The 14,861-nt window shown below is 46.8% G+C and overlaps 1 protein-coding gene across 1 annotated transcript in view; it reads left to right on the top strand.

The window, feature by feature from the left end:
* Positions 1 to 14,861, top strand: part of EHD4 (EH domain containing 4) — a 76,383-nt gene that overhangs the window by 43,902 nt on the left and 17,620 nt on the right. Inside the window, exon 4 of the mRNA XM_046009630.1 lies at positions 12,883 to 13,295. Within this exon, the coding sequence (XP_045865586.1) occupies positions 12,883 to 13,295 (413 nt within the window). The remainder of the gene's footprint in view (positions 1 to 12,882; positions 13,296 to 14,861) is intronic.

Genomic DNA, 14,861 nt, shown 5'->3' with positions numbered 1-14,861 from the left:
GTCAAATGGAACTGAGGTCTTTTTACAGAGTTAGCCGATGCCAAAATGCCTTTTCTAGAAGATGTCCCTACTTACATTCCCATCAACAAAATATCCTCCCCACCTCAGGGCATTACTGATTTCTTTCCCTTATCTTCATTTGGTCTTTGATAGGTGAATGGCCTCTCAGTATAATTCTAATTCTCACTTTTATTATTAGTGTGGTTAAGCACCTTTGCCTATTTTCAGATTATTTCCAAGTATTTCCTTTCTGGAGGTATTTGACCATTTTGAAATACTATCGGTAACTATGTGAACTTTTATTTAGTAAAATAATTGAGTCATTTTTATTTTAAAGTTTTACTTATATATTTGACAGAGAGAAAGACGGTGAGAGAGAGAATACAAGCAGGGGGAGTGGGAGAGGGAGAAGCAGGCTTCCTGCTGAGCAGGGAGCCTGATGGGGGTCTCGATTCCCAGACCCTGCGACCATGACCTGAGGCAAAGACAGACACTTAACCGAGTGAGCCACCCAGGTGCCCCCAATGCAGTCATTTTTTAAAATAAAGAACCCAATGTGTGTTCACATGGTCCCCATTGACTTGACCTATCTTTCCATCGGTGACATAAACCCAGAAATAACTATGTCTGGGTAATAGTTTGACTTTAGGAGCAGGTTATCCGAAAACTTACTGGCTGGCCCTGGTCTTCACGACTGGCTATTGTCCAAATGCTCAAAGAACACTCATACAACACGAGGATTGTTGAGAAGGAGGAACAGGGCAGGGCAGGGTATCCAGGGTAAGAAGTCGCTTTCCGTCTGTTGATCCCAAAGCTGTCACCTTCTTGGTTTAACATCTCTCTTGAGAAAAGTGTAGCTTGAAGAAATATTGTCTTTTTTCCCTTCTGAACCACAAAATGACAAGATGTATTGTCAAGGTAGCAGCCTTGTTTGGAAATACTCAGTCTCCTCACACTTGGGTGGAGACTGTCTCATTGGCCTTTTGCCTCAAGAAAATCCAGTACAAGTACCAACTGACCATCTGATTTATAGATGTATTGTGAGAAACTTTCTTGCCTTAGGTACACAACGCCCACTTGAAAATGAGGCATGGGCTCCGTGTGCATGACACTTAGTTCCTGAATTAACTTACTTCTATTCTTAGAAGGTGGAGCTGATGATCTCTTAAGCATTCTTGGATGCCTCAAATTCTGTGACTTTTCCTCTGGTAATTTCTGTCAGCACAGAGTTGGTGGCAGTTAGGTGACAAATTACACTTCAGGGCAACTAAAGACCCTTCTGGAAACATGCAAGGACCTTCCGATCAGCCCTGTGTGCCATAGTACATGAGTCCAGTGGTACAAATAGAGTAAAATGAAACTCGTTACTTGATCAAATTTTTTCTCTTGGATGTAGTCATTGAGTGTTCCCATAGCCCCCTGAACGGTTTTATGTTCTTATGCTGGTACTATAACTAGCTAATATCTAGTGTAGTTAATCTAAGATCTGGAAAAAAAAAATTCTTTTTTTTTTTTTTAAGATTTTATTTATTTATTTGACGGAGAGAGAGACAGTGAGAGAGGGAACACAAGCAGGGGAAGTGGGAGAGGGAGAAGAAGGCTTCCCTCAGAGCAGGGAGCCTGATGCAGGGCTCGATCCCAGGACGCTGGGATGGTGACCTGAGCCAAAGGCAGGCACTTAATGACTGAGCCACCCAGGCACCCCTGAAAAAATCTTCCTGATCATCTAACCCATCTGACTGATGTAGAAACTGAGGCCCAGCAAAGCAAAATGACTAACCCAAGCTCCAGAACTTGGGGGATTTTCTTGGTGAATTTTCACCAACCTCTCTCCCTGGCAAAGAGCCTTAAAGTGCCACATAGTATTGCTGTCTCTTTCCGGGGCTCGGTGCTCATTAAATGGCTTTGCTTCTTAACCTCATTTTTAGTCTGAGATGGAAAAGAGATATGAAACCCAGTTTCCCCCTTTGATGTGGTCACCTGACCAGAGGCCAGGGTGTTCATCAGGCCAAATATTCAAATAGAGCCTTTCTCTGTTCCCCACCTGTGCAGGATGGTATCATCCCATGGTGTGAGCGGCCTTGGGGGTCACGTGCCCCCTATATTGTTATCTTTACGGCAGCCCCGGGGGAAAGAGAGAGGCTGTGAGTTTGGCTTGTTTATTTTAGGAGGAAACAGGCACTGATAAATTCAGAGTTTTAGACTACATTCCAAAGGAAGAAGGAGTTGGGAGAGGAAATAGAGGATAAACAACACCAAGCCCATCCAAGGACAGATTGGTCCTTGATTTTAGTTCAGCTGTGGTATGTCCAATGGCCGAACCCCCTTCAGGCCAGGCACAGTGAGACTGGGAACTCTGCAACCACAGGGATTTTCTCGTAGCCAATCACACTCTTTAAGGGGGAGCCACCACCGGCTGAACACTTTGAGGTGGACATCCCCTGGAACCCCTCTGCAGTGTGTGCGGAGAGGGAAGCCCCTGTTCCTCATCTCTAGCCGTCTTTTTGGATCTCCAGGACCGGATAGGGTTTAGGGTCAGTCCCTCCCCACACCCAGCAGAAGCCTGGAACCGCTCCTCCCACTGCTGCCCCGCCTCCGCTTACCCCCATCCCCCACTGCACCCCACCTGTGCCTCTCTGATCAGCTTGAGGTGAGGGTAAGTAGACCCAGCAACGGCAGCGGGAGCAGAGTGTCTGTGGCTCCTCTCCTGACCAGCTTGTTCCCATTGCTCTGGCAAGTGCCGCTGATCCAGGGCCAACCCCTCCCACAGAGGTTAGGTGTAGTTGCAAAGACACTACTCCACCTTCAGGGTTTCTTGAGATGGTGATAGGATGGAAAAGCTAGAAATCCAGGCCCTGACTGAACGCCTTTGTAGAAGAAAAGGAAAACCTTCCTTGGTAATACTGTTAGCCCAGTCACATAGAGACCAATAATTTTTATAATATTATTCTTTTCTTATTACAAAAAGAGTATATATTTATTGTAGGACACTTATAAAACTAGTTCACTTTGGAAAGATCAGAAAGAAGGAAATAAAACCCACCTCGAATGCCACCATCCTGGCACACCTGTGGTTCCATGCAGGGGACAAAAAACACGGGCCCTGGGATGCAAGTCCCTGGGTGTGAATCCTGGCCCTCCTAGGAAATAGCTGTGTGACCTTAGCTAAGTTATTTAACCTCTCTGAGTCTCTGGATCCTCACCTGGAAAATAGGGATAATCATAGCAAGCACCTGTTTGATGGGGTTACTGTGAGGATTGCAGGAGATTATGTGGGTAGAAAGTGCAGGAATGTTGAGAGAATTCAGTAAATATTGCTGCCATCATTTATTTTGAGCTATCATTCTCCACCCAACCCCAATCACATTTTCAGAAACAGCCTTTTCCAGTTGCAAAGTAAACCCAGCCTGGAAACAATACAAGGACTGGTCACACGTGTTTAACTGAAGTAGTTGCTATTGTTAACTGAAGTGACTATTTTTGAAAATACATATTTAATACCTGAGCAATCCCAGATACTTGGGGTTTATTTTGAGGTTATTTGTACTTCCTAAAATTAGTAACAGCTCTTGTTTTTTTAGAAACTCACAGCACTATTTAAGCCTTGGCCTCTAACTTGCTAAAAAGCGGTTACACTTCTTGTTCCCTTCAGTTCACTTCATTAAACAAATTAATTTCATTGTTTTTGATTTTATGTGCATACATATGTATTACAGTAAGAACACTTAAAAGGCCGTCCACCCTCTTAAATTTTTAAGTGTACAGTACAGTGTTGTTAACTATAGGCATAGTGTCATATGGCAGATCTCTAGAAGTTTCTCCTCTTGCTGAACTGAAACTTTGTGCCCGCTGCTCAGTAATTTCCCATCCCCCTCCACCCCACCAAGCCCTTGGCAACTGCCGTTGCACACTATGATTACATGAGTTTGAGTATTTTAGATTCCTCGTATAAACAGAATCACGTAGTATCTGTCTTTCTCTGAGTGAACTTATCTCACTCAGTGTAATGTCCTCCAGGTCCATCCATGTTGCAGAATTTCCTTTTGTAAGGCTGCATCATATTCTGTTGTATGTCTAAACCACATTTTTCCTAGCCGTGTGCCTGCCAAAGGCATTAATGTTGTTTCCTCATCTCGGCTATTGTGACTAGAGCTGCAGTCAACATGGGAGTGCTAATAATTTTTGAGATGCTGATTTGAAGTCTTTTCAATTTAATTCTTCTGAATTAGTCTCAGAAGTGGGATTCCTGGATCATATGGTAGTTCTATTTTTAATTGTTTTCAGGAATAACCCAATTTTATTGAACACCTACTCTGTTCAATAGTGGGTACTGAGTACTGGGTATACAGTGAGAGGTGGAGTCTCTGCCCTCATAGAGTTTCTGCCTTATTCTCACCAAATAAATACATTACTGGAAAGTACAAGTGTTAGGAAAGAAAAATCATTGGCGCTGTAAGAATACATCACAGGGAACATGATTTGGACAGTACAAAGTGTTCTGTGGCAGGCTTTTGGGTTCCAAGCACGACTAAGACTTGTCCCATGCTCTCAGGCTACTTATAGTTTGCTGGGTGAGCTGTGGCCGAGCACAGACCCTCTCGGGAGGAAACGGGGAGGGAGGGTCCGTTCCACTCATGTGGGGGAAGGCCTCCTGCAGGGAAGCAACCCAGAAGACTGGGTAGCTGGAGATGAAGAGGAGAGCATGCCAGGCTGAAGGAAGTCTGGGCGAAGATCCAGAGGCAGGAGACTGTAGGATGTCTCTGAGGAAGGGCAAAGAGTCTGGTGTGGTTTGTGGGGTGGGGAGAGTGGGGCTTAGTAAGAGACCCTGAGACCAGGCTGGAGAGGGAAGGTGAGAGCTAGTCATGGAGAATTTGCAAATATCTTTTCTAAAATTAATCAGGGGTCTCAAAGTTTTGGGGATTAGCTCCCAATTGTGAGAAGGGGTGGGGACATTTGAGGGCTAGATTGAAAGGAAGGAGCCTAAGGATAAGAAGTACAGTTCAAAGGTGCTCCCAGCACACTGGCAGGGTCTGTCGGGACGGTCTACACCGGACAGTCAACTAGGTGCTGGAGGGACACAAAGGTAGACACGATGCCGAAGGGACCTCCGGGACGGAGGCCGGGGTTACCCAGACAAACTAGCACAGTAAGAGCTGTGGTGGGGTATGAGTGGCCTGGCATGGAACAGGAGCTCCTGGCTCTAGAAAGGACAGGCCTGTGCCCCACCAGAGAGGATGAGTCTGAGCAGAGTCTTGGGCCGTGTCCAACTGGGCAAGTGGCTTCACCCACCCCAAGAATGGGGCCAGGGGCATGGGCAGGGAGAACCCGGCCTCCCTTCTGGCTGTCCTCCATTGTCTTGCATCCTTTTACTGACACACAACTTGTTTAAAACTCATATAATTAGCAACTTGGCTCTGGGAAGAAATTGAAGAATTTTGTTTTCTGCTCTATTGAAAACAGACTGCCAAATTAGTTTTCTCAAGGCCCCCGCCCTATATTTACCTGAGCCGGGGGGCACAAATCTCAGATGTTATTTCCTGGTGGGTGCCTTTGGATGGAGACCACAGCTTCCATGGGTGGAAGGCTCTGATTGGCTGGAAGGGGCCGCTTCCTTCCTGCCCCCTCCCTTTGTTCCCAGAACGTGGAGCCAGGATGCCAAACTGGGATCTTCCACAGGACAAATTCTTTCTCAGCTTCCCAATCTATATTACTTGTGGATCCTTTTGTGATGATAGGAACTCCATTTTTAACCAGTTGGGCTGATGACACCTCTGTTTTGTTGTAGACCAATAGAAGTTCCATTAGGTCTAATAGAACTAAGATGTCTATAATTAAATGAATAAATTTTAAAAATACATTGAGCACCATGGGGGCAAGTGTGTTAGGATGTGGATTCCTGTGCCTTCCATACACACTCATTAATGCAAGCATACATGCATGGCCCCACGTGCCTGTGTACAAACACACACACACACACCCAGGTGTGTATGTACCCTGGGCCCTGTCGTGTTCTCCCTAGCTGGAATGGATTCTCATAAACTCAGAGTGTTATCATCCCTGACCGTCACCATGGGAGACTCTCTCAGCCGGAAGGTAAAACACCTGTAAAATGACACAACTCTCAAAGTTCCAGTGGATGAGCCAAATTGTACATTAACCTTTTTGGTGAAGACTGATTTCGACTAAAGCCTGAGACTCCTGCTTTCGCTACATTCAATTCTCTGCGCAGCCAAATGTGCTACAAAGTCGGCTTGGCAAACAGATTTCAACTTCCTGGTCCATCCAGCAGTTTGTGGAAATGTTTATCTTCAAACAAGTTTAGCAGCTTTGATTTCATTCTCCCTTCCTTTTCTTCTTTCTTTCTTTCTTTCTTTTTTTTTTTTTTAATTTTTAAGGCAGTCTTATTGGAGTAGAACATCATAATGCACTCATTTTAATTGTCCAGTTTGATGAGTTTTGACCAATGTGTGCACCCTCATCAAGAAGTAGAACCTTTCCATCGCCCTGAGAAGTCCCTTCTTTGTCCATGCCACTTTGCAGTCCCATCCACGGGCCCGCTCCCAGTCACTATAGCTTGGTTTTGCCTGTTCTAGAATTTCACATAAGTGGAATCCTATGGTGCATACTCGTCAGTGTCTGGCTTCTCTCACTCAGCCTGGTGTTCCCGAGATCCCCCGTGCGACTGCACGTAGCTCCTTCTTTGTATTACTGAGCGCTGTTCCACTGGACAGTTTATCCATTCACCTGTCGGGGGACATTTGGATTGCTCCCACTCTGGGGTTAGTATGGATAAAGCAAGCAACCTTTGTTTTGTAGAAGTATATCCCTTAGCAACCATCCTGAGCACATCCTAGGCATTTGAGAATTATTAATTAATCCATTTTTGACTTTTGTATGTGAAATGTATCGTCACATTTCTAAATGTTTAGCGTACTTCTGAATTCCAGAGAGAGAGGTGTTCCGAAAGCTTGTTGAAAGCTACTTCTGGGAATTTTGAACACAGTTTTGCACAGAGAACACTCAGTCCCTCAGGAAGCATGTACTGAGGCCTACTCTTGGTGAGCCCCGTCTCGGAGCTGTAGGGAGTAGGGTAAAAAGGGCCCCTCCCCTTGGGTGTTCACGGCCCAGCAGGGAAACAGCTGTGGCCTCAGATGGTGCAGTTCTCTGGGGAGCTCTAAGACCCCAGAGGGAGCCCAGGAGCAGGAGGTGGCCTTTCAGAGGCAGAATTTGGTCTGCGTCAGAGCTGTGGTATTTCCACTCAGAAGTGGGCACTAGGTGGACTGGGCTGTTAGAACTACAGTGCAAAAACGGACCAAAAACAGGCCAACTCCAAACATAACGTCACTGTGTAGGCCATAGGCCCAACGGAATAGCAGCCGAGGGCCACGGTCAGTGTCAGGGCCACTGGTTTCCACTTAAGTGGTGGCTCTGTCACAGCCCCACTTAGCCCAGTGTGGCTGAACTCTAGTTGGTGATGGGGACCTGACCGCCCTCTGAAACTGAAACTTCGGGAAAATTCGTTACTCTCCTCCTACTGGGTAACAACATGTGCCCTGGTTATCCTGGCCCGTATGGCTATGCATGGGCTTTTATAAGCCGGGAAGTATCTGTGGTTAAAATCACAGCTTTATTTTAGAAGCAACCCAGGGCCTTTGGGACCAACTGGTAGAGCTCCACCTGTTTCACAGCCAAAAAAGAAAGGCCTCTGGACTTGGAGGGTCTACCAGCTTTATTTATAAGATATGGGCGGTTCTCTGTTAAGTCGTGTCTTCTATGAGCTACCTTCTGAGTGCCGATTCTTCCGCTTGGCTCGAGCGTCATAGCGCCGTCACCTCTACCCTAATTAATTGTGTTTTCTCTGTGGTGACAGACTTTATTTAGCCCCAGGAAGGCATCCTTCAACATTTACCACACTCCCACCATGCCCCCGTTGCTAAGGTTTCTTAAATAACCAGTAGATAACATTTTGGAGAACTTTCTCGATGTCAGCATGATTCAAATGTTTCTCCTCTGTTAACTCCACAGCCCCATGAGGTATGTGGATGCTATGATTAGCCCCATTTTACAGATGAGGAAACGAGGCACAGAGAGAAACGTTAAGGAACTTGCCCCATTTCATGAAACTGGTAAGTGATGGAGCCAGGATTAGACCTCAGGCAGCCTGAGTCCAAAGCCTGTATATACTCTTCTCCTTTTTCCCCCCAGCTTTATTGAGCCATAATTGACAGGTAAAAATTGTGTATACTGAAGGTATACAACATGATCTAATGTACATATACAGTGAAATGATTCCTGCAGCTAATCAACACATCCATCACCTTACCTCGTTACCGCTTAGTTTCTGGTTGTGTGTAATTTGTGTTAACTTTATACAGTAGAGAAATAATATATTTGCAAAAAGAGTCATGTTGATGAAAACAGTAATAGTGCCTACCCCCGACTCATGAAGATTAATTCATTAATTGATTGATTGATTAATAATAAGTTTGGGTGCTTGGGTGGCTAGGTTGGTTAAACATCTGCTTTGGCACTAAGAGTAGCGATGCTCATACCAGCAGGCATCACCAGTTATCTGGGAGGTTTAAAAAATGCTGGCCACCAAGCCCAGCCTCAGGGATTCTGATTCCATGCTTCTAGGGAGGGATCTGTAAGTCTCACCTTCGGCAAGCAGCTTACTTGAGTCTAAGACCTTCCTTTGAGAATCAGTGATCTGCGGGTCCTTCCGTGTCACCATTTGCTTTAAGCAGAGAGACTAAATAACATCATTAAATTAAGTCATTTCTTTAAAATCAGTTGGAACTTTTTGGTAGATAAGTCCTTGGTGCCTGTCTTATCTCATGAAAATTTAAGAGTCGAGTAGAACTATTCAGCCTTAAAAAGGAAGGAAATTCTGATGAAGTCTACAACAGGGGTGAATTTTGAGGACATTGTGCTAAATGAACGAAGCCAGTCACAAAATGGTACTGTACGATTCCAGTTATATGAGGCACCTAGAGTAGTCAAATTCACAAAGACAAAATAGAATGGTGTTTGCCAGGGCTGGGCGAGGGAGGCATGGGAAGTTAATGTTTAATGGGTGCTTAGTTTCAGTTTGGGAAGATGAAGAATTCTGTAGGCAGATGGTCATGATTGCACCACAATGAGAATGTGCTTAATGCCAATAAACTGTACACTTTAAAAATGGTTTAAGTGAGGGCTGCCTGGTGGCTAGTCAGTTAAGCGTCTGACTCTTGATTTTGGCTCGGGTCTTGAACTCAGTGTTGTGAGATCGAGCCCCACGTCTGGCTCAGTGCTCAGTGGGGAGTCCGCTCCAGATTCTCTCCCTCTCCCTCTGCCCCACCTCCCCCCTCTAAAATAAATAAATCTTTTTTTAAAATGGGTAAAATATTAATAAAAACAGCTATGTATGAAAAAAATGAGCAGACCAACCTCTCCCAGCTGGGGTAATTATTTGCTTTCTCCTGAGACACTTGGTGATTTCTTTACCTTTGATTATACTCCCTAATGTGTAACAAATAATACTGTAGACCTGTTCAGTGGCAAACAGAACACAGTTCTAGCTACCTGCACTTCTTAAATCTTTAGTTCTTCTGGTTACTTTAAAACAAGAAAATATAACCATGTGGTCATTCCTCCAGAGATGAGTAGTGGCCTCGGTTACAGGAAACTTCTATCTAGCAGCTCTGTTCCCACTTTTTATTTCAATGAAGCATTGGAATGACATCTTTTAAAAAGACATTTAAAATAACTATTAGAAACCCACGTTTGGGGCGCCTGGATGGCTCAGTTGTTAAGTGACTGCCTTCGGCTCAGGTCATGATCCCAGGGTCCTAGGATGAGCCCCGCTTTGGGCTCCCTGCTCAGCAGGAAACCTGCTTCTCCCTCTTCCACTCCCCCTGCTTGTGTTCCCTCTCTCACTGTTTCTCTCCTATCAAATAAATAAAGAAAATCTTTTTTTAAAAAAAAAAAAGGAAAAGAAAAGAGAAACCCAATTTTTTTTTTAGATTTTTTTAATTTTATTTATTTGACAGAGAGAGAGATCACAAGTAGGCAGAGAGGCAGGCAGAGAGAGAGGAGGAAGCAGGCTCCCTGCTGAGCAGAGAGCCCCATGCGGGGCTCGATCCCAGGACCCTGGGATCATGACCTGAGCCGAAGGCAGAGGCTTTAACACCCTGAGCCACCCAGGCGCCCCAAGAGAAACCCAAATTTAAGTGAAAGTTTAAATATGGGACTATCAAGGCCAACCACTCAACCCAGGTGGTCCTTGGAAGAAGAGATTTGTGTGTCTGGCTAAAATTGCATGTGTGCAGGCAGTGACAGCAATAGGGGTACCAAGTGTCTTTGGGTGCTGACTGTAAGAGTATTTCTGATGTGGGGACAATTATTCACCAACTGTGATTCTTGGCAGCAAACCAAAGAAGCTGATTCTGATATAAGCAGAAAAGGAAATTTTCAGAAAATCACGTTGTTCACAGAATTATTAGATAGGTTGGAAAGCTAGTCTCAAAAGCCAGGTGAGGAAGCCACCACCTGCCTCTCAGCACCAGTGCCATTAGGAAATTCTCATTTGGGGGCACCTGGGTGCTTAAGTGTCAGCCGTGGGCTCAGGTCATGATCGGCTTCTCCCTCTCCCTCTGCTGCTCCCCCTAATAGTTCTCTCTCTCTCTCAAGTAAATAATTAATATCTTTAAAAAAAAAAAGGAAAGAAAGAAATTCTCTTTTTCCCTGTGACTTTGTATCATTCCCTCAAGATCCAACACCCCCACCTGGTGAAAGGAGATGATTCTCCGGTTCTAGGTCACCTGTCTGTACCCCAACCTGCCAGTGAGTGGGGTGACGGACTGTCCGCTCCACCTTCAGCGTCTATGGACCACACGGGACCCCTGGCCCAACAGGAGGGTGCCCAGCAAATTCAACTCATGTCCACTCCAGTGTCCACACGCGGGTCCTTCTGGTGGTCAGTTCTAAAACATCTTCCTGGCTCCCCGGGCACAGAGCCATCATCTGCTCAGGATCTCCGAGCCAGGGTCTGGGGCTATCGGGCTGAGCCAGAGCAGTCTGCCTGGTAGTTTGCCCTGTCCCGGTAGGGACAGAACTCCAAGTGAAATCTGCACTCGGAATCTTTATGTACGGCTGTGCGATCCCATGCCACCGGTCTTTGATTTTCTTCTGTTCTCACCTGACTGCTGATCGTGATGAAAATCAACTCTGGCCCACATTGTAACAACTGCCTTTGCCCTCTTTGTCCCCAAGGAATCAGGGAGTGCCACTGTGGGACAGAATAGAGAAGTGAAAAGTCTGAACGGGAAACACGCAAATGTATAATGACAAGAAACACCACGCTCAGGGTGGTGCTTCCCCCGGAGGTGTGCTCAGGAGGGGTGTGCGGGGAGTGTTAGCGTTTTTGGAATGTTTCATGTTCTTTATTAAAATTGTGTCTAAATCCTTTTGTCCTTCAACCAGTTCTCTTAGACTTGTTCTTCAAATTTATGCAAACTTTCATCCACTGACCCCCTTTATTTTTGAAAATAGATCATTCTTTAGATGCTTTCTCATCTACCTTAGAACCCTCGGAGTTCCTCAGTATTCCAAAATTAGCACTAATATTTTTGTATTTGTGCTGTCATACGTATCTCTTAGCTCCTGAGTGTTGCTTTGTTTTTTAACACTTTACGTGAATGTTATCATGCTGGACCTATCCTTTTGAAACTGGTTTTTTGCTCACCATTCCTTTGGAGATTTGCCTGTGTTGACGAGGGAAAATCTAATTCATCCTCACAGCTATGCAGGATTTCGTTACAGAAAGTACACTTAAATTCTTTAAAGCATCTGAGGCAAATAAGGCGAAAGATCAAGGTTTATTTAAGTTATGTGATGGGTACTTCAGCATTCATCATATTATTTTCTAGACCTTTGTGTGTGTTCGGAGGTTCTCAAGATCTATAAAAAGGGGTGACGGGAATCAGGAAAGGCACCATCTTGGCCCTCCTTGGGCTACGTCAAGCCTGAGCCCACAGCTAATCAGACCGGGATTAAAAATAAACATTGTGGGACTGGTCCTCTCTTGTTTGCTTTTTGAGGGCCTCTGCTTCCCCTGGGGGAGACCCAAAACAGGCCTTGACCGGGGCCTGTGAGAAGTGTTTACAGAGCTGTGTGATTTGGAGCCTATTGGCATGTGGCCAAAGTGAACCAAACAGTTTGTTGTGGGCCTGGCCATTTTTAAAAAAGAAATTGGCAAGAGACCACTTCACACAATGGCTGTGAGACATGATCTTTTAAAAATATTTACAACTTACTTACGATATAAATAGTCCAAATGATAAATATTGGTCACCGTTTTGGGGCCGGCCAACATTTGGCCTTCTTAACACCTAAAAACTTGGGATAAGAGAAGACAGTTCCTCTTTTGTTGTGCTTAGTGGTGACACCACGGGACCCCGAGCAACCCCTGAGTTTTCTTCCTTCTCCACCTCTGCTACTTTCGGAAAAGCGAACCTTTGGCCGAAGGGAAAGTTTTGACCCAGGGCCTGTGGTTTATAGACCCATTGATCCAATTTGCCATCGATCCCAAGGACCGTACCAGGAGAAGTAAGAGACTCGTGGGGACTAAATGAAATCACAAATCTGGAAGGGACACCCCATCCGAATGACCACTAGCACCTTTTTAGGCCCTATTTCTTCCCAGCGGAGGGCTCCTGGGATCCCCAGCATTGACTCCTGAATGTGTCCAGCCCCAGGGGGCTCACTTGAGGTGATTTTCAGGCCTTCAGACCTCCGTCAACTGCTTGGAGGTGGCGCTCCATCCTTGGCAATCGCCGGCGCCCCCACATGTCCCCCTGTCCTGAGCCCCAGCCCCACTGACATGCCCTTCTCTCCACCCAGGCTATGACTTCTGCCAGGTCCTGCAGTGGTTCGCAGAGCGTGTGGACAGGATCATCCTGCTCTTTGATGCTCACAAACTGGACATCTCAGATGAGTTCTCAGAGGCCATCAAGGCCTTCCGAGGCCAGGATGACAAGATCCGCGTGGTGCTGAACAAGGCCGACCAAGTGGACACGCAGCAGCTGATGCGTGTCTATGGGGCCCTCATGTGGTCCCTGGGCAAGGTCATCAATACACCCGAGGTGCTCCGTGTCTACATCGGCTCCTTCTGGGCACAGCCCCTGCAGAACACTGACAACCGCCGCCTCTTTGAGGCCGAGGCCCAAGACCTCTTCAGAGACATCCAGAGCCTTCCCCAGAAGGCGGCTGTGCGCAAACTCAATGACCTCATCAAGCGAGCGAGGCTGGCCAAGGTGAGCCAAGGAGACCCTTTCCCGCTGTCTCCTCTCTAGGGGAAGGTGGGGGTGCAGAAGGAGATGGAATGTGCACAAGGTTCAGAAGAAAGCCTCAAGATCAGGAGGCCTGTTTAGATTCTGGCTCCTACTCTGTGATCTCAGGCAGATGATTCAACCTTTCCAAACCTGTTTCCTGCTCTGTAAAATGGAGCGCATAAGAGCATAGGATGCCTGTAAGGATTCAGTGTGACCTCGCTCGCAGGGCACACAGGGAGGGGTCAGTGCGCTCACCACCTGGGAACTGCTGTTGTCTTAAGACAAGGGGGATGTAGCCAGCCGAGCCAGAGAGATGGCCTTGGTGGAACTTGTAGGGTTCTGAGATGCCACCACTGGTTACCCTGTGCCTAAGGCATGGACCCCCATGTCCGATGTCCCTGCCTGGAGCCAGAGTTGTCATGGGAGGAAGGCTGGGTCAGCCCAACGCCCTGAGTGTGCTACTTCGGGGGCCGCAGCGGGTCCCCACACTGGATGGGTGCCCACAAGCATACCCACTATGGCTTTGGGCTCCTCAACCCCATAGCTGAACCTTTTGGCAGCCCCAGGGCTGTGCATCTGAAGGAGTGAGCAGTCATCTGCTCGCCGTCCTCAAGCACTTGTCACATCCCTGAAGAGAGAAAAGCACATGACTCCTCTAAGAAAAAGTGTATGGAAAAAATGGTTCTTTAAAAACTGTGTGCCCTTTCATAAAATCCCATATTCCTCTCCTGCTGGAAGTGCCTGCAGAGTTCGGCTAGTGTCAGTGATCATCAGAAGCATCCAGGAGCTTGAACCAATGTAAGTTCCCAGGCCCTGCCCTGGAGCTTCTGATTCGTGTGTGTGTGTGCATGTCTACATGTGTCTATGTGAGTGTGCGTATGTGTGTGTATGTGCATGTAAAGCTCCCCAGGTGATTCTGATAATCAACCATGTTTGGAAGCCGGAGGTCTAACCACTCCCTAATTTCAGAAGGACGCGGTAGAATAAGCAATCTCTCCAGGGTCACCTAATCCACGAGTAACAAAACTAGGACGAAAAGACAGCATTCCTGCTCTCAGCCTAGCCCTGTGCCTTGTCTCGTAAGCTAAAACCAGCCCACAGGCCTGCCTGACCAAATCCACTGGCACCCTGGTCAGGAAGGGAGGAAGTGTACTTCCCCTTCATCTCCTGGTGGCAAATAACCATGTCCCCTCCCTTAACCTCTTGCTGCACAGAGAGTGACTTCTGGTCTGGCCTTGGGGGCCAGCAGGCCAGCCTTCTGGAATCCACCACCACTTTGCCTCATGCAGGCTCCATTTGCTCCCTAGGGCCAGAACTAGGGAGCCTAGTGGGTGCAGGAGGAAGCCCCAAACCCCCCATTACAGAATGATGAGCTGTGTACTGAGTGGGGTGTAGACACCATGCTCTGAGGAGGGGGCCTGGCAGAGGGAGGTAGGGAGGGCTTCACTGAAGGTGACTGCTGGACAGGCTGTTGGCCTTCTCACACCTCCTCATCCCCCCACACCCCCAGCAGCCTCTGTCTTCGTGCCTGCATGCTCACCCAGCAGC

Source organism: Meles meles, chromosome 6 (assembly GCF_922984935.1).
Source record: "Meles meles chromosome 6, mMelMel3.1 paternal haplotype, whole genome shotgun sequence".
Lineage (NCBI taxonomy): Eukaryota > Metazoa > Chordata > Mammalia > Carnivora > Mustelidae > Meles > Meles meles.
This window is presented reverse-complemented; position numbering and strand designations above follow the sequence as displayed.